We start from the raw sequence: 18679 nt of genomic DNA on the forward strand, positions 1-18679 counted from the left end.
CCTTAGCTTTGGACACAAATTTGCCTAATCATCCTGATGAAAAAAAGGTGGCCGTTTGGTATGGGTCATAATGGGTATACTCGGCACAGTGGATGTAGGCCTACTAGTGCACTGAACCAATTCAAGCTCCATTGAAAATAGTGTAAAATCAAACAAGTTTGGAGCCCCATGGCAGGCAACTGAAGTCCCCGAGGCCTCTCAAACAAAAACTATGTTGTTTGGTCTTTCAGATTTCATTTGATTTTCAATTTTTAGTTGGTTAACCAATGAATTTTTTAATTATCCGCCCAAAACAAACTCACCCCCCAAAAAGTGAATGTTGCCAAGTCTTCCCAGCGGCCATTTTTCAAATGACATCCCTCACCTTCCGCGGGCTCTTCTGACTAATTTTCAATCCCATTTTTGTCTGCTTTGCCCCCAAATGGGTGCCCCTGAATCTACAGAGATGATCCTGGGACATACTGACACAATCCCACCATTTCTTGGCCCAAACAGAGGGCCCCCTTTTCGAAACAATCTCTGGGGGTACTATTAAGCGCCTTAGCCTGGCGGAGAATTTTTCTTGAATTCGGACACTGCACCCGTTAGCGCGTTGGAGTGTTGTTACGTAGCGTGATAAGATTTGTTTGACAAATCGAGAACATACTAGAGATTGTGGAACATTGAAGGTTGATGTTTTGGAAGGGCCAGCTCAACACATACTGATATAGAATTTGTGGGTAGACTTGAAAGAGAGGAAACCGTTACTGAACTTTACCGATACAGTCAAGAAGAATTGGTAAATCCCCTCAGAGTATTGTAAGAATTAAGCTCTGGTTATCCTGGAACGAATTGAAGTTATGAATGTAAAGTCAATGCGACAACGTTCTGGACAGAATTAGAGTGTGCTCTACGTGAACCTATTACCCACTATTTTTTTCATCCAAAGTAATAAAAACAAGTAGAAGAAACCTTTGATAGAAACAAAGAGGGTGTGCAATCACAAGGATGAGAAGCATGAGAATTATTGTTAAGAGTTCCAAATGAAGTCAAGCGCGTTCTGTTGAAGCGTACATTTTAGTAAAGAACATTTTTACACTGTAAACTTTTGGACAAGCGTGGTAACACATGACGTGACGTGTATGGGACTTATGATGTACTCGATGGTGTACTATTTACGACTCTCTCTCTCTCTCTCTCTCTCTCTCTCTCTCTCTCTCTCTCTCTCTCTCTCTCTCTCTCTCTCTCTCTCTCTCTCTCTCTCTCTCTCTCTCTCTCTCTCTCTCTCTCTCTCTCTCTCTCTCTCTCTCTCTCTCTCTCCTCCCTCCAGGCGACGCCACGAGACGACGCGACGACATAGCTACCAGGCCTTGATTCTGTTGTTCTTTTTTGTGGATTCTTTCTAACTTTGTGTTTTCATTCAGAGTGAGTTGTTGAAGAAAACTCTTCTCCTTTTTTCCAAATCAAATGTAAACGGAAAGAGCTTCGCGACTAATGAGCTTTGTCTTCAGGAGATATATAATATTAACGTCAGCCACATCAATGTTTTAGCTTTTCGTGATCTAATTGTGATTTTTGTAATAATTATTGTAAATCCATTCTAAGATACAATACATCAATCATTATTACGTGCTTGCAAAATGTAACATGCAGATCTGATGAGAAATCAAGCGCGAGGCCAAACAGAGAGGAAGAAAAGACACCGTCACAATGGTAGTAGGATCTACTTGGAAAACGCTGGCATGGACCACAGAGAAATATTAATAAGGTGACAAATCTACCACAAATGGGAACTTCATCAACGGTCTTAAAAAGAAATTGGACGGACATTCGAACAAGGATCAGCCGGGTAAATTAAAAAGTGACGAATTCTGGGCTTACACTTATGTGAGCAGATTTTCTTTTTGCTCGTTTTCATTTTTTTCCGATAAAATATGACAACAACTAATTCCATTTGATGAACGGATGAAACAATCCCCCCCCCCCGAAAAAATTAACGCCTGCGGCTCAGGGCATGTATTTTGCAAGCGCGATGGACGGAAATGAGAGAAAACAAAAGAAGTCATTGGTTGGGAAATTAAGGAGTGACGAATTCTGAGCTGGCGGTTTCCACTTATTTTGAGAGAGCAGTTCCTACTTATTCGGATTTTTTTTTGCTCTTTTATCATATTTTCAATAAAATATGACTGAAATTAATCCCAATTAATGAATCGATGAGATAAAAACAATGACAAATCAACACAAAAGAACGAATTGCATATACTTTGCAAGCAAGGTGGACGGAAATTAAAGAAAACGGTAAAGGCGCCCTCTATAAACTATGGTGTACTATTTACGACAAACATTTCTCTCTCTCTTTAGCTTCCCTCCAGGCGACGCAACCAGACGACGCGACGGCACGACGGCTCCCTTGCGTCGTGCCGTCGGGTTGCACCGTCGCCTTCTTGCCATTACTTTTGTACACACACGACGCGTCGCGTCGTGCGTCGCGTCGTGCCGTCGCCCGTCGCGTCGTACTGTCGTGTGTCGCATCGTACGTCGTGGCGTGCATGACGTCACCTTTTACGTCGCCGGAAGCGCGACGCAACGCACGACACGATGCACGACGCGAGGCGTCGTGTGCTGTCGCCCTTTGCTTCACGGTGTTTATGGAAGGCGCTTTTACTGTTTTCTTTCATTTCTGTCCCCTGTGCTTGCAAAGTACATGCTATTTACTCTTTGGTGTTGATTTGTTCTCGTTTTCGTCTCATCCATTCCTCTATTAGGATTAATTTCTGTCATGTTTTATTAAGAAAAAGAAAAAAAGAGAAAACAGAAAATCGGCATATGTAGGAACTGCTCTCTCATATAAGTGGAAGCCCAGAATTCGTCACTCTTCTTTTTAATACCGTCAATGCACTTCCCATTTGTGGTAGATTTGTAATCTTATAGATACCGGTATTTCTCCTTGGTCCATCTCGGTAATTTCGAAGTAGTACTCCCAATTCCCCAGACAATTTGTCTACAACTGTATGACTGCAAGTTTGACCACTGGTTTAGGAAGTTACCACCGAGCCTGCTCTATAATACCCTCAGAATATTCCGTCGTAGTCTTCCATCAGGCCAGTCGTCCTCGTTACCTTCATCAGCACCACACTTTCAATGATATTAGTCCATGTTTCTGAATAAAACATCATACAGACGCTATTATCATTGTGGCCGTGTCTTTTTTCAACTCTGTTTGGCCACACACATGTATAATTTCTCCTCTGATCCGCATCTGACATTAGCAAGCACGTTATTATGATTGATGTATTGTATCTTAAAATAGATTGAGAAATATTGTAGCTGACATAATATGAGAATCATGACACCTGCTTACATTATTTCTTTGTTTACTAGTTTACGCCTTTTATTATCAGCTAACCAGTAAGAATTAATTCGTTTCCGGCTAATATAGTGAGAAGTTTTCGCACGGTTTACGAAAATACAAATACCCTCACGTTAGAGAAAGCATCTTTTTAATAATGAGGAAAAAAACAGGGATTCTATTTAACAGAGAAATTATGAATTAGCAGTGAAAATAAATAAAGGGCCAAGCTTGAAGACGATCTATTGCTGAAGTTGGGGATGACTTGGTTTGTCTTGACTTGGCAAGTAGCTGTAGAGTTTGCAGTAGAAAGGCTTGCAATAAAAAGAGCTTGAATGGATGGCGAAGATGTGTTGGGCTATATCATGTTTAGGGTTCAAGTGCACAGTCTTTCCTTCCCCTCGACTAAATCAGGTTTCGGAACGGAATTCATGTGGCTCTGGTCCAAGCCACCCACTGTCCAGCAACGTATGCATGTGTGGTTCAATAGGCTTACACTGGTAATGTTTTTGCCTAGAGCAGAACAGGGACGAATTTGTAAGTATGGAAGGTTCGATGGAAGGAGAAATCACAGAGAGACTACGGAACAGTCTCTGTTCAGTCCAGTAGTCAAGTGAAGTGTGGAAGGTCGTTAGCTAGGGAAGTTATCAGCTCCTTCTCAAGGACTCTTGTGGCTGGTTGCAAGTTCTGCTACCAACTGCCCACACGCGCTGCCAAGCAACCTGCACAAATTGTATGACCTAATTCTGAGGGAGTTAGGATTTCAAAAAGTAGGGGAACAAAATCCACTATTCAAGTGAGAATTTGTGGTCAGCTCATTAGCATTAAAAGTGGCAGCCCAGCATTTTTCTGAAAAAAGGGGGATTGTTTGGCCCCTGAAATGGTGAAAATGTGTAAATCGTTGCCAGGATCAACTGCCTGGGTCTTTGAGCTATCCTATGAGAGCAGAATAGTTAAAAACTACAGCTGAAAAATGGTCCTAAGTGCCCAAGAAGGTTGAGGGTTGCCACTTGAAAAATTTGGAAGGAAATCAAAAGATAAGGGACCAGACAATAATTTCATTTGTTTTTCAGCAATCTCAAGGAAGTTGGTATCCATGTTATTGGGCCCTGAACAGTGCCGATTTTACACTGTTTTCAATGGAGCTTGAATTAGTGGACTGTACCGTACTATGCAAGTTCGGGGGCGGAAATAAAAGAAAACAGTAAAGGCGCCCTCTATAAACACCAAGAAGCAAAGGGCGACAGCACACGACGCGTCGCGTCGTGCGTCGTGTCGTGCGTCGCGTCGTGCTTCAGTCGACGTAATAGGCGACGCGATGCACGACACGACGTACGACGCGACGCTCGACGGTATGACGCGACGGGTGACGGAAGGGGCGACGTTTAGGTGGCAATAAATGCAACATGGAAAGTACCTAAGGCAGTACGACGCGACGGGCGACGGCACGACGCGACGCGTCGTGTGTGTACAAAAGTAATGTGAAGAAGGCGACAGTGCGACCCGACGGCACGACGCAAGGGAACCGTCGTGCCGTCGCGTCGTCTGGTTGCGTCGCCTGGATGGAGGCTAAAGAGAGAGAGAAATGTTTGTCGTAAATAGTACACCATAGGATATAGCTAAAGAGAGAGAGAAATGTTTGTCGTAAATATTACACCATTGTAAATAGTACACCATACAGTTCAGCGCTACGCAAATTGTTAGTACCACTAATGTATGGAGTAGGGGCCTACACAACCTGAGACCACAACTTCCCCAATATACTCCACCACGTAGGATGTTAGCATGGTACTTCGTTACCTTCGCAGTCTGGAACCCTTGCGTTAAATAAACTCGGCTATCGCTCGTGCATTGACGACAGGTCAACGAGCTCAAACGTTGTCTCTACTTAGTCTGGACAGATTGACTATTACACGAGGAACTTTTACACTTGTAATCCAAGATTTAATCAAAATTTAAAAGCTGGGCAAGCCGATGCCAACTGTTGTCTTATCCATAACAGATGTAACGCACAGATAATAAACTATTGCGTTGTTCGTACATCACTGAGTATGTAAAACGCACAAACTGTGTGAAATGGTAACCCTCAGTTTTTCTAATACGTTGTGCACCTCTTCAGTTTAGTACACATAGTCTCGATAGATGGCTGAAAAATGTTAAAACTCTTAATGGAATTGATACATCAATTTTTCAATCCCACAGCTTTAGGTCAGCCATATCATTGGCCGCTAGTAGTAAGGGGGTACTTAATTTGTTAACGTAATTCTTAAAACGCCAGGGTGGATAAACGCAATTATGTTTGTTAGGTTCTGTAGGAAAAATCTACGAGAAAAAACCCACAAAAGATGTTCGCTGTCTCTGGAAAGACTATTTGGCTGTTTGGCCTATATACCAAGTGCCTTGAAAAAAGGCCCACTATCATGGGGAACTCGAAAAAACAACCAAAAACAAATATTTCTAACTTAAACCAAGGATCTTTGAGGGAAAGGTCGCAGGGAGCTAAATTAATTGGAACTCAGACACCAGTATTTGACTTAAAAAAAAACAAAAATGCATTAATTAAAAAGTACCCCCCCCATGTAAAAACCAAATTGGCTAAAAGACTGGAAAGACTTGACACCAAGAGATTAAAACTTTAAAAGGACTAAACACCAACACAATATGTAAAATGGACCTTATGAGTTTACACGCAGACGTCAATCACTGACTTCTAGCAGACTAGGGCTCAAACGGAAAACCACACTCCAGTTAGGAAGCAATGCATGTAAAGTTGACTGAAAAGTATGCAAAACTAAAGGTAAACATTTTTAAAGGGGAACTACTTCTATGTAAAAACGTGTATTTAATAACGACGTTTGGCTCTGCCGCACGTCCGTGGGAAGAATTATATTTAGTTTGTAGTTAATCAGTTATTGTGATGTTGATTATGGTGTCAGAATTTGAAGAAAATAAATCGAATTTGTTGTTTATGCAATCTGACATGCAGCATGTGGGCCGTGTTTGTTTCGTGGGCCAAAATGAGGAGTCACGTGACGTCACCAGCATGGATTTTAAGTAGGCTCTTTTCTTATTTTAAATGGGAAATGGAGAAGCATACGAAGAGAAATGCACTTTAAGGATTGCTTTCACCACACCAATTTTTTTGTACATATAATAAAGTAGAACAATTTCGATTAAAATAAAACGCAAATGTTTGAATAGATCTAGGTAGTTGCGGAACATGTACCTGAACTTCAGTGGAAATCAAACTTTACAGAGATAATTGTGCTATTTTAATACCTGTCAACTACCGGTAGTTTTACTGCTGCTTTAGACACCAACAGCAATGTATAAATCACTGTTTCCATTATTAATAAAACATGACAAATCTGTTCAACACGTTTTAAAAGTATGAAATATAAATACCATCGAATTTGTTGAGCCTGAGGATCGTGGCCTTTAATAAAAAAAATCTTAGGTCAGGGGCCACAAGTTGAGAGCCCAGGTATTTTCGGATTCATCGGTGGCAACATCTTAAAAATAAGACTTTTCCCACATCCAGTGGGCAACACTGCATCCCCACTGAAAGCATGTTTCAGGCACAAAACCTGCATTGGTCGAAGAAAGTTATATTCTGCATTTCGCCTGGCACTGAGGCCAAGGCGACCTTCGATTTCAGTGTATAGAGTCAAATAATTGTAGGATCAACAATTGCCATTAGGTTACGGTAGTTTCCGTATCTGTATATGTATCAGGTTGCTCCAGCAAAACAGAAGATTCTGCATCCCGCTAGAGTTTGGGACGCGTGCCGGAGCTAGAGAATAATGTTTTGATTCCCCTCCCTTAAATAAAACCAGACACGGCATTCTTTAACTGGCTCCAGTTGGGTAGGTTAACAATGGATTCCGGTAGACTATTCCAGTATGGTCGGTGGGTAGAAGCTGGTACTGTAGAGTTTTGTTAGTGGGTCGGTAATAGGAGAACTGGTGAGGTCTACGATGAGGTCTGGATTAGGTTTTGAGGTCGTGTTGGACTTCCATTAGGCCATAGATAATCTTGTATATAAAGCACAACAAGTCTTGCAATGGTGCGCCTTTTCGTTCAACAGCTAGCTTACCTTGCCGGCCGGGAATAACCGAACATCAACTGTACCATTCAAACATGCTGAATATAGACGTAGACTTCGGAATAATTCGGCTATTTCCGGAAAACGGGAGGAAGTCCTACAGTCTTGGTCACGTGGACACTGGGTGATATCATCAGTGACCGTATAGGGGTACAGTCCACTAATTCAAGACCCATTGAAAGCAGTGTGTAAAATCAGCACTGTTCAGGGCCCAATAACATGCCTACCTGCATCCCTGAGATTTCTGAAACACAAATTAAATTATTGCCTATTGTCCCAATCTTTCAAATTCTTTTCAATTTTTTTGTAAGTTAACCAATTACATTTTTAATTATTCCCACAAAACAAAATCACCCCCCCCCCGAAAAGTGATTTTTCCGAAGTCTGATTGCAGCCATTTTTCTAGAGGCAACCCGTAACTTTCACGGGTACTTAGGACCATTTTTCAATTGTAGTTTTTAGCCATTCTGCTCTTGTATGAAAGCTCAAATACCCAGGGAGTTGATCCTGGCAACGATTTACACAATCTCACCATTTTGGGGCCAATCTCCTTTTTCACAAGATACTGTGGGGGCACTTTTAATGCTAATGTGCTGGCAAGAACTTGAATTCCCACTTGAATTAGTGGACTGCGCCCACAGCGCCGCTTCGTCTCAGTTTACTTTTTTCTTATGAGGGACATGGTGGCGCTCTACCAGGAGCTTCCGAGCTGCTGTTTTATTTTTCGCCTTTGCCCATCACCAGCCTCCAGTACTCAACTTCCTCTACGTTTCAGGCTTCGTCTACGAAATCAACCCTCGATTGTGGGCCTGAAGTGTTTAAATTAAATTGAAGTACTGTAATGTTTACCTCTTTTGTATATTACTTGATGTTTTGTAGTACTGTCAGTCTTACTATTGCGCTTACAACTTGACGCCTAGAGGAGCCGTAGTCGAGGTTTGGAAAACGGCCGGCAGGGCGGTCAATATGGGGCGAAGTGGAAGTGAGGCAAAGTGTTATGGAGCGAAATGGCAGTGATGGGGCGAACGACTTCAGGCATTGATATGTATGATGTTGAGCTGATGGTGGCGCACAACAAATCGAAGAATGAGGAAGCCGATCGTCTTTGCTGATTTGTTGGGATAAAAGATTTACTTGGTTACTTTTCTCTTCTGTGATGTATCTTTAGTTTTTGTTTGTTGTTAAATTCAGTCTTAATTATTTCTTATAATTTTTGAGATAGTAACGATACAGTGCCAATGGAAATTGGCGGCGAATAGGCCTTCCGTAACGTCGTAGGCTCGCTGGTAAGGGCCTGCAACTCGGTGCCACTTGCAAGCTAAACCATGTACATGTACACTGCAGCGGGTGTGCTCAATTAACGCGATGATGTAGGCCTATATCCAACTCTATGCCCTATACCGTATACGGAGGTACGGTGAGACGGTGCTCAGTGCACTAGGCCACACTAATTTATTCTGCATGACATGAATCATGATCAACGTTTTCGAATCATTGCGGTCCTCATATGGCCTGTGTCGTTTACAAATATAATTTTAACAGCAGAATTATGAATCTGTGAATGGACCACAGGCAGAGAGTGTTCCATGAAGCTGATAATGCCATCTTTGTTACATGTCTTACCTCCACGATCGTCAAACGGGAAGTTGTAGTGACAATGACAATGCAGTCCCAGTGAGTGTATCAACACAGTCCAAAAGTATGAGGTCGTTGCCGTCACAACCTCAGCCTGAGTGCTGAAGTACATGTAAGACTGAAAAATTGAATTGTAATGGGGCAGAAAGTGAGTTCAAGTCCACGAGTAAGGACAAACTATGCTGGTCCAATTTCACATCACCAAGTAGTGCATGATCCATCATACCCAGACTCTGGACTTGGTGAGAACTCACACAGTCCATCATCTCTACATAACTTGGCAATGGGGAGCGGTACAAGTCAAGCAAACGGTCACCAACCATATCATCAACGGGGATCATATCCCAGTACGACTAGTAGTACCTCCTATGCAGCATCAGCACCAGTACAGACATCCCAACAGCATTCCAGAAACAGGGCAAGGTCTCTTGGGAACTGTACACAGAATGATGGAGCAAGTAGTAGCAGTAGCAGAGGCCTTCATATACCTGGAATGATTGACCTTAATCTTGGCCAAGATTCAGATGATAGTTCTCCAGAGGATAACGGATCCCTGCCTTTGACAAGAAGTCGGGGCAGGACTTTTCCCTTCCATGCACAGTCCCTGCCGGCCCATCTCTTCACATCCACACTTTTTCAGCATGTCCAACATGTTCAAGGTTAGTTGGCAATGACCATTCTTGACCTATTTAGGTCAAACAGGAGTGCAGAGAATTTTGTATTAATAAACTGTGGTGTCATGGTCATTATCAGCAAATATTTCCTTCAGTTCAGTTACCTGTAATTTAATGTACTTGAAATTTGTCATCGATCATTTAATTTCATGTCTAGACCATGGAAGTCTTTTGGATAAACCCCAAAGTGTTTTTGTCTACCCCAAATGTCTCACTTTTCAAGTTCATTATCTAGGCTGCGTTTGCGCAATTACTCCTGTCAACACGAGTGAGGATGTGCGCGCATTACTCTCGGGTCAGGAGTATACTCCTGCATGATGGGGAGTATACTGTCGCTGATCTGCAGGGCGTACTCCAGGCTTTCGTGCGCTTCAGGAGAGTACTCGTGTTAATGTGAGGAGCTCGCTCGAACACACCCCCACTGACAATGTTTGGCTCCAAGACTTCCCATTACCCAACTGCATGTAGTTTACACAGAGTTGACACTTTATAAGGTGTACATGTACCTCATTGGTCATGGGGCTCAAGTACAAAATGGTTATAGTAGGAACCCTAAAATGAAAAAAAATAATAATTGTTGAGAATGTACATGTATGCTCATGCACATGACAAAAGTTAAGTCAAATTTTTTGGTATTGATTTGAGCATGTATTGAATCATATTATTAGCAAAAATGTGTAGTCCAAATGAAGTGAAAATTTGTCCTTGTTAGCCTTAAAAAGATTTCTACATCTGGCATCTATGACGCATGTATTTGAGTTTCATGACCACCATGAAGTTTTAGAAGGGCACCTTTTACTGTGGGGGAATTTTATTGAGGAAAGAGGCTAAGTCCCCTGTTAAATTTGTTGATGTGTCTGAAACTTAATAATCACGTCCAGAGGCTTGATGCAGAAGTCTTCTTAACCACTTGCTGCCGGGGAACCCCGTTTCAAGGACTGTGGTTTTATACGCAGAGCCAGGGTGCCCAAAATGGGACAAGAGCTGGTCCGTGTAACAAAAGACCATACTCGAAACAATAGACCTGCTGCTGGGAATTGCCATCATTTTTCATCTTGCATTTTTGAAGGTAATCTATCGCTGTTTTAAACAGTATACCACTGTTTTGGGCATAGCACGCCCGCGGATTAACACCGCGGACAAAAGTGCCCCAGGGCCCCATTGATGAGCGACACAGCACCGCTACATGCTAATCCAGCCGCGTTTGAAAATACACCACTGGCATTCACTGGGGACAAAGGAAATTATGCAACACCTCACAATTCTGGGCTCTCTTTAAAGGGCGGCAGGCCTGGCTGAAATACTCAGGAGTCAATGAAGGCTGCTTGTCAGCTTAGAGTAGCCACCAAACAGTTTTTCGTGTGGGTGTAAATGTCCATTAAATGAAATGATGAATTTTTGAAGAATTTTGAAAACTGAAAATCTTGAAAATCTCCCGTATGTGTGCAGTGCATTTTTAAAAGCACCTGGCAGCAAGTGGTTAAAGGTTTTAGTCAGCACATTTTGCAGAGTTTGACAGTAACAAATTCCCTCTTTGTTCACAATGATTTATAGCCATAACAAGTGTGGTGAAGTTTATTTTTTTGCTATAATTTTTTTTGTCACCAGGGATTAAGTGCCCAGTCTGTTCTAAATCTGTGCCATCAGATGATGTTGAATGCCATTTGGTAATATGTTTGACCAAACCAAGAATTGTATATAATGGTGAGTATGAAACAGTAATGTAGAGAGGTTTCATGACCAAACTGGTACAGCATAGGTGGGATATATACGTAGGTGGCTGTTGTAATGTATGACAGTCTACAATGTAGTGCACTTTGTGCCATTAACATTACTACTGTGTTTCAGATCAGCAGGACTTCAGAACTGAGTAGAGGGGACAGAACATTACATACATGTATGTAAGGACAATGATGAAGTAAAGGTGCATACAGGGCTCGAAATAGGGTTAACCATCATGGGAGCAAGTACTTGCTCTCTAGACAGCTGATTTTGTCAGTTTACTGGAGCAAGTAGCTTCCATACACCATATACGGGTATGTTCTAGAAATTAAACAAATGAAGGCCAAACAAAAATAAAAGTTGTGCTTCCTATTACCATAACTACATTGAAAAAAATAGGTTGTATAGGTAGGTACACGTAGTATCTTTTCTTTTCTAAATTTTTTGGGTCAAAAATTTTATGGTTGGGAATTTTTTTAAATTAAAAGTGATTTTGATGGTCCACGGTGTATTTCATACTCTGTTTTTTTCCACAGATTTGTAACTTAAGGATCGGTCTTGTCAAAGATTGTATCCAGGTCAGAGTCTCTTTGAACAGTTCGTGTTGCACTGGCATTTCGATAAGTTAATGTCCAAAATTTGTTCGAAGCTCATACAAAACAATGCACATAGAGCACTTGAAATTCGTGGGATGATACATGACACAGTGACTTTGCATGCCCTAAGCCAGTTTTAACAAAACCCTCTATTGGCGAAAGCGAAAATGTACTAACCTTAATGTGAAACCGTAAATTCACAGTGAAATGTGTGCTACTGGTACCACAAATTATAGTGGAAATTGTTAGTCACAACTACCGCTCACGCAGAAATGGCTGTAATGAGTTCCACTGACACGTGTGAATATTGATGTTTCATTGGCAGCCAATCACAACTCAATGACCGGATGGTCCCTGGATGCTGTTGATACACAAGGCTTGCGCTTCAAGCTGGCTGGTCGTACAGCAGATATGTATCACTGTATGCATGTACTGTACATGGACAGATTCTGTACATGTACACTAGATTCAGTTACGTGCATTACAGAGTTCCAGTACTGTTGGTCCCGGCCGCGTGTGTGAGCCTGCTGCGCTGTGCTGGCACTTGCCAACATCATAAAAAAATGTACTTACATTGTGGTTCCATGACAAGGGTGATCTGAAGTAAAACAGTTCAGGTTTTTTTCGTTGCAAGAATATAAACAACTGAGCGTAAGTACTTTCGCCTTTCTTTACAATTTAGAGATGCATTTGTGAGACCAACGGGCACTTTCATCCACCTTCACCTGCTAAGTTCAAGCCCTGGCATAAGAGGTGAAAAAAGACAAAGGGCAAGCAAAGGCAAGAGAGCAGTCAGTGATTAAAGTATGGAGGCAGGAGTGGGGGGGAGGGCTGATGATCCTCCAGACGTGCAGTGTGGCTAGTGCCCTGCAAGGTTGGATCCTGTATCATGCAATTTAAGGGCTCAGGCCTGCCAGGTCCTTTGCAGGTCCACACCACCACTTGATATAGCGTAACCAATGTTGGAGTCAAATCTAAAATCTTTGAGGCCAAGTCCCAGCCCTGGCTCTCCAAGGCCAAGACTGAGTCACTGCCATTCGAGGCTGAGGCCACAGTCTCCAAGGGCCAAGGCCAGTTATTACACACACTACATGTACATGTATAACATAATTATCTACCAGTACATGATAGGTGATTTTTCTCTAAAATACACTGTACTTTTGGTGCTGTTGGCTGGCACACACAATTCATCTAGATTCACAAAAAAACTTTTGTACATGACACAAATATCCCTACTGATTTTGTCTAAGAAAAATAACCAAGTAGTACAGATATGTTTCATTGATTAGTTACCTTCATTGTAACATTGTAAACAACCTGGAAAACAATTGAATGGGCATAATTACCTCTTGTATGGGAGGTGTTGTAAAGCTCAATTTCTATATTTATTTCAACAAAGTAAGAGTGCGGAGTCCCCCATCATCACAAAAAAGATAAAACTAAAAGAGAAAACACAAAATAATTTCTCAAAATTTTCAATTATAAAAACAAGAAGGTACATCTACATGTACATGAAGGCTTACATGCAGGCTATTAATCCCAAAACAAAATCAAGTAAGACAGCTGCAAATTCACAGATACATATAGTTGCACAGTTGCCCCCCAAATCCTGCAACCACATATATTTTTGAGTGAATGTAACCATTTTTCAACAAGAAATGAAAGAAAAAAGTTGGGAGAGCTTCCCAAAATTATACATGTATTTTCTCTTAAAAACACGAAAAATTGTACTTTATGCTAACCATGAATAAGTGCCATATAAAAAGGCAGTCTGTGTCCAGCCCACCATGTGCAAGGAGGCACATGCGAAGCTATCGTGTGCAAATGTTTACCAGCCATTGCATGTGCATACCCAATACTGGCCATTCAGAAAATCACAGAGCACTTTAAGTGAGTACCCGCTGGTACATGTAACCTAATTCACGCAACACAAAAGCTATCCTTTTCAGGCAACAATCAATGAAAATAAGTATGGTCCCTGGGAATAAAATCTATTTAGCTGCATCATGTCATTCGGGAGTCAAGGTACTGGTACATTTACCCCTTCCACATATTTGTTCACAAAAATGATCCATGCCCACAGCACATCCACGTCATAAGTACAGGTACGATAAAACTTGAGAAGGCGGGAGTTAAGTCAAAGGTGAGGAAACTGACTCAAAATCGGCAGCCTACATGTACGTAGCAAGGCCAAGGCTTTCAAAATCAGCCTTGAGACCTCCAACACTGGGGATTACAAATGTACATGTACTTCTTATATGGTCTTGTGATATACAATATACTCTCTGCTGTGCTTGTGTTACCTGGAAAGGAACAATCAGATCTGCTCATAGGAGCTTGTTGGGAAAGCAAGATGTTAACATGTACTTCAGGTTTGTTCAAGAGGCTCAAGTCACAATATGATTTCAGACAATTGTTTCTGTTCACAATAAATCCTAATTAATCTTTTTTTTTTTTCAGTTTTTCATTGCTGAAAATGGAGCTAAGAATTGTGTTATGATACACAAACACAAAATTGTCTCAGCTATGAAGAGATAGTTTACAATCCAAGGTACTGTACAGGACATACATGTACGTGTACCTTGAAAATTACCACAAATTTTGGGAAGATTGTTCACCTCAAATAGTTACTGTAGAGAAAGAAAAAATAAGTGAAACTTCAGTTAACGGCAAAATGAAAGCGAACAAAGGAAACCTTTGAATGGGAAGACTCTAGTGATCAAGTAAAACCATACTTACGTGTACTTTGGCAACATCCGGTTCATGGAGCAGCCCAAATGGTCTGGAAGTACCACAGTGTAGCACACAACATGTACATGTATTCATGTTATTGCCCTCTCCAGTGCTGGTTTGTAAGTGAGGGTCTACGAAGGATGTGGTATGAAGTCTTTCACATGTAAGTGAGCGTGGTTGGGTCAGATTACAGGGGGCATATATGTAGAAGAAAAACAAATTAATTGGGGGGGGATACACAGCATACATGTAGGTGTAGATACCTGTGCAATGTTGGCTGTATGCAGGCAGCATTAAAAAGATCAGTTCTGACTGCTCACCTCAGGGGTTGGTTGCAAATTAAGATGAACTGAGCATATAGACACCTATTTCTAAAGATGATATTTAATTTGGGGTTTTGCCCAACCCAGCGTTTATTATAAGCACTGAATGTTCAGTCTGTACACCTGAGAGCTTGTGGAAAATGCAAGCTTTATTGGGGTAGAACTTGAACCCACAACCTCCTGCTTTCTAGTGCGGATGTCTTAACCACTCGATCACCGAACTTGCCAGGGTCGGCTGGCTGGTACATGTCAGATGTAGCAGTGGCTATCGCTCTCAGGTTTACACGCTGAGCATTCGGTATTTATAATATACTTTGAGTAGTGCAAAAACCCAAAATTAGATTAATATCTCCCTGACACAAATTCATCTTTAGAAGTAATTGTTCACGGTACTGTTACAAGTGATCTACATGATCGGTGGCATTATAATTCTGCAGTTCCCGTTGATCTTGACCAGGAACGCACCCTAGGCGTTCCACCTCCCACGGCCCCGTCTGCTACCTCTGCCATTGGGTCACCCGCCACCGGAAAAGGCAAGCACAAACGCTCCTCATCATTATCAAATTCCTCGACCACCACGAACGTACCTCTGTGGCTTGAATGTCGGCCTTCCAGTCCATCGATGAAGTTCTCACCTCCATCACTCGACGCCCCGGTGTTAGACCACCATCAGCCTCCTGTCAGACTGCCCTTCTTCCCTCTCCATCCACGAGCCACGATTACATCGGGCAGGGTTCCACACTGGAATCACACCAGCCGGGTGCACTCCCCAGGAGCAGGCCACTCCCCACGGAACTGCGCATGGCTCAGAATGAGGCACTGCTTGTCCCTGACCGGGCAACCAGCATTGTCTTCCGAGAAGAACGAATTTAATTCCATCAGCGCCCTCACTCCGCCCGATTGCCACCTTTGTCTTCTCATTGAAACATGATTCAAGTGTCTGGCCTGCTGTTAGCTGCTTTGCCAGAGGAGGACATCAGTCACGATTTGTTTAAACTACATGTCATGACTGGAATTTTCCAGGCCAATTTTTGCAAAACTCCCACTTGATCATTCAAACGTGGAGATATTTTAGTCTCTAGCCAGAACTTGGCACATGTCTGAGTCCACTCCAACCTGACGGTCCTCTGTTTAACCACCCACCAATCTACAGGGCACCCGCGGCTCTTGACTTTAACTCGGTTTACTTCAGTCGAAGCAAGGTGACTGTGTCTTCAGGTGAAGATGACACCAATTTCATTTGCATCCTCACCGCCTATGACATGTTCCAGATTCTGGATCCTCCGTCAGCCTCCCTTCCGGAGGAAAACATCAACTACGCCCGTGCCAGTCAATCGACCGCCCCACGTCTTCAGATACTCTTGTTACAGGGCTCCCATTTGTGAAGTAGGCTCTTCGCCTTAGCGGACTGCTCCCTCTTGTAATCTGGAGTGGCCCCGGTGTATACAATGCTGGGCAACACACGCTGTGCGTCTCCTTGTTGCCTTCCCTTTATCCAGGGCCTTCAAGAAGAACATCTCGGAGACCTCTACACTGTTGAACACAGTGGAACACTGTTGTAACAAGGTCCTTGGAACTTTACAAATTCCCTGTGTTATCAGTTATGATAATTAAATAAAAAATAAATTCTTTGTCATAAATATGACCTTGTATTATCAATGCTCAACCCATCTGTCTTCAATTATACTTATATGATAATAATTATAATATAATTATATGTATTGTGAGAGTCCATCAGGCTCCTTTCTCAAATGAACATGAGCCACTGCCCCACTTTTCCAGGCGGCTGTTACATGCAAATGCGACCTAATCTCTGACATATCTATGGCGTGGGCATCCAGACATAATCCACATGATAGCACTTTCCAGGCCAACTTCCCAGATCGCTGCCCTGGTGAATACACCATCGGTACACGGACCCAATCCCGAGTCTCCATCACAGCCTTCTGGAGCTGCTCTTGCTGCCATCGGTAGGCCCACCTAGGCCACAGGGAAGTGAGTCCATGCCTTACCTGGTGATCTCTAATGACTGTTACAAGTCTAAACCTACCAGCATTTGAGACTACGTCACCGGGCACCCAGACAGGAATGAGCAAATTGCATTTTCCAGGCAGTCTTTCTATCTTTTTCAGTTCTGTCCCGGTGACTTTGTCATTGTGACGCAGACCTACCGCTGCGCCTCTCCAGTCCGCATCCCCAGCCATCTGAACCGAACGTTCTTCAATCCGGTGGGATTTTTACGCACCACTTGGCACACCGTAATCCAGGGTTTCCCCAAGGGGCCGTGCGGGAGAAATTTACAAATCTATTTCCACTGCAGCTCACCACGTACAACCTTGTGATCTGCAGAATGACCATTGTGTGGCTCCACTTACGTTGAGCACAAATGCTGTCGTGTGGGCTACCATTACACACACTGTCGGAGCATGTGTTCACTTCAAGGTGGGCGCATCCAAAATCTGTTTACTGTGACTGTTACGAGGTCCATCAAAAGTAGGCCTGCTGTGAGTCACCTGTTTTGATGCAACAGTGTCGCAAGCTTTCTCTTCCAATAATGCTCGGCATGATTGAAATGAAGTGAAAGAATTGTGTCAGGTCCTTTTCATTTCTGAATTGAATACTTTCTGTTATTAAATCTCAGCATGATTTCTGATATTGAAGTGATTTTTTTGTCCATGGAGATCCTTTCTTTGAGTTACTCGCAATTACCTCCCTTCAAGGTTATTAACATGTACTAGGATGAGTACTCTTCTTAGAGTGTGCTGCTATGGACCGTTCCTTCACTTATTCGTATTGCAAACATCTTGTGACCTGACTGCTCTATGCCAGCCCTTTATTTTTCAGGTGAGTGTGAAAATGATCAAAGTTTTCTGACACAGTTGGGGCGTTGGCGGCTACGCTGGGTACAGGACACGGCTACCTTCAATTTGATATGAACGTCTTCAACACCCTTCTGCGTATTCAGGTGTTATACACTGCCGCTAAAGACAACTTATGCATATGAATAGCAAACCCTCTGTTAGGAAGTCCTTGCTCGATAAGACTGGCACTAACTTGATCTAGGTGACATGAAGTCGTTGTCTTGGTCTCTGACCTATTTCATTTCTTCCCCTCTTATCATGGGAATGGAGAGTTCTCCTTTCCATCCAGACCTAACTACAGTCATGCTAGGGATTCTGAATGATAATGTCATCTCCGTCTTTGAGTATATCTTGCAGCTTTCTTGCCTCTTTTTTATCATACTGCCAACCAAAGCCACATTAACGGAAAGGACAAGGGATCATGCAGTTGACCGGCAGACGATCCACATGGCAGGGTCCAACAACAAAGTGGCGGATGCACTTTACCTGGGATGATAGAGCAGCGTTACATTGATCTTCACTTCCTTGAACAACGTTCCACAACCCACAGTCTTCATCAGCAATTATGGTGAGAGCTGCGAATTGCCCTCCTCTTCCAGCTTGGAATGTCTGTACCACATCTGGATCCCTCAGTTTCTCAACATTGCTAGAGTGCCAGCTGATCTCTTGCTGATTTGACTGTGTGTTCTTCTCCAACCTTTG

The 18679-nt window shown here is 42.6% G+C and overlaps 1 protein-coding gene across 3 annotated transcripts in view; it reads left to right on the forward strand.

Annotated features, from left to right (window-relative positions):
- The first annotated feature begins 8156 nt into the window (after positions 1–8156).
- Positions 8157–18679, forward strand: part of LOC110980020 (E3 ubiquitin-protein ligase znrf2-like) — a 33949-nt gene continuing 23426 nt past the window's right edge. Inside the window, exons 1-3 of one of the 3 annotated variants that reach the window (XM_087137969.1) lie at positions 8157–9727; positions 11351–11446; positions 12386–12713. In XM_087137969.1, the coding sequence (XP_086994095.1) occupies positions 9205–9727; positions 11351–11446; positions 12386–12582 (816 nt within the window). In that variant the 5' untranslated portion in view covers positions 8157–9204 and the 3' untranslated portion in view covers positions 12583–12713. Of the gene's footprint in view, positions 9728–11350; positions 11447–12385; positions 12714–12742; positions 14204–18679 lie in introns of those variants that run through there. The other 2 variants (XR_015425638.1, XM_022236282.2) reach the window with 2 other exon arrangements.

Source organism: Acanthaster planci, linkage group LG06, assembly GCF_054643075.1.
Source record: "Acanthaster planci isolate LZ-2023a linkage group LG06, COTS_SCS, whole genome shotgun sequence".
Lineage (NCBI taxonomy): Eukaryota > Metazoa > Echinodermata > Asteroidea > Valvatida > Acanthasteridae > Acanthaster > Acanthaster planci.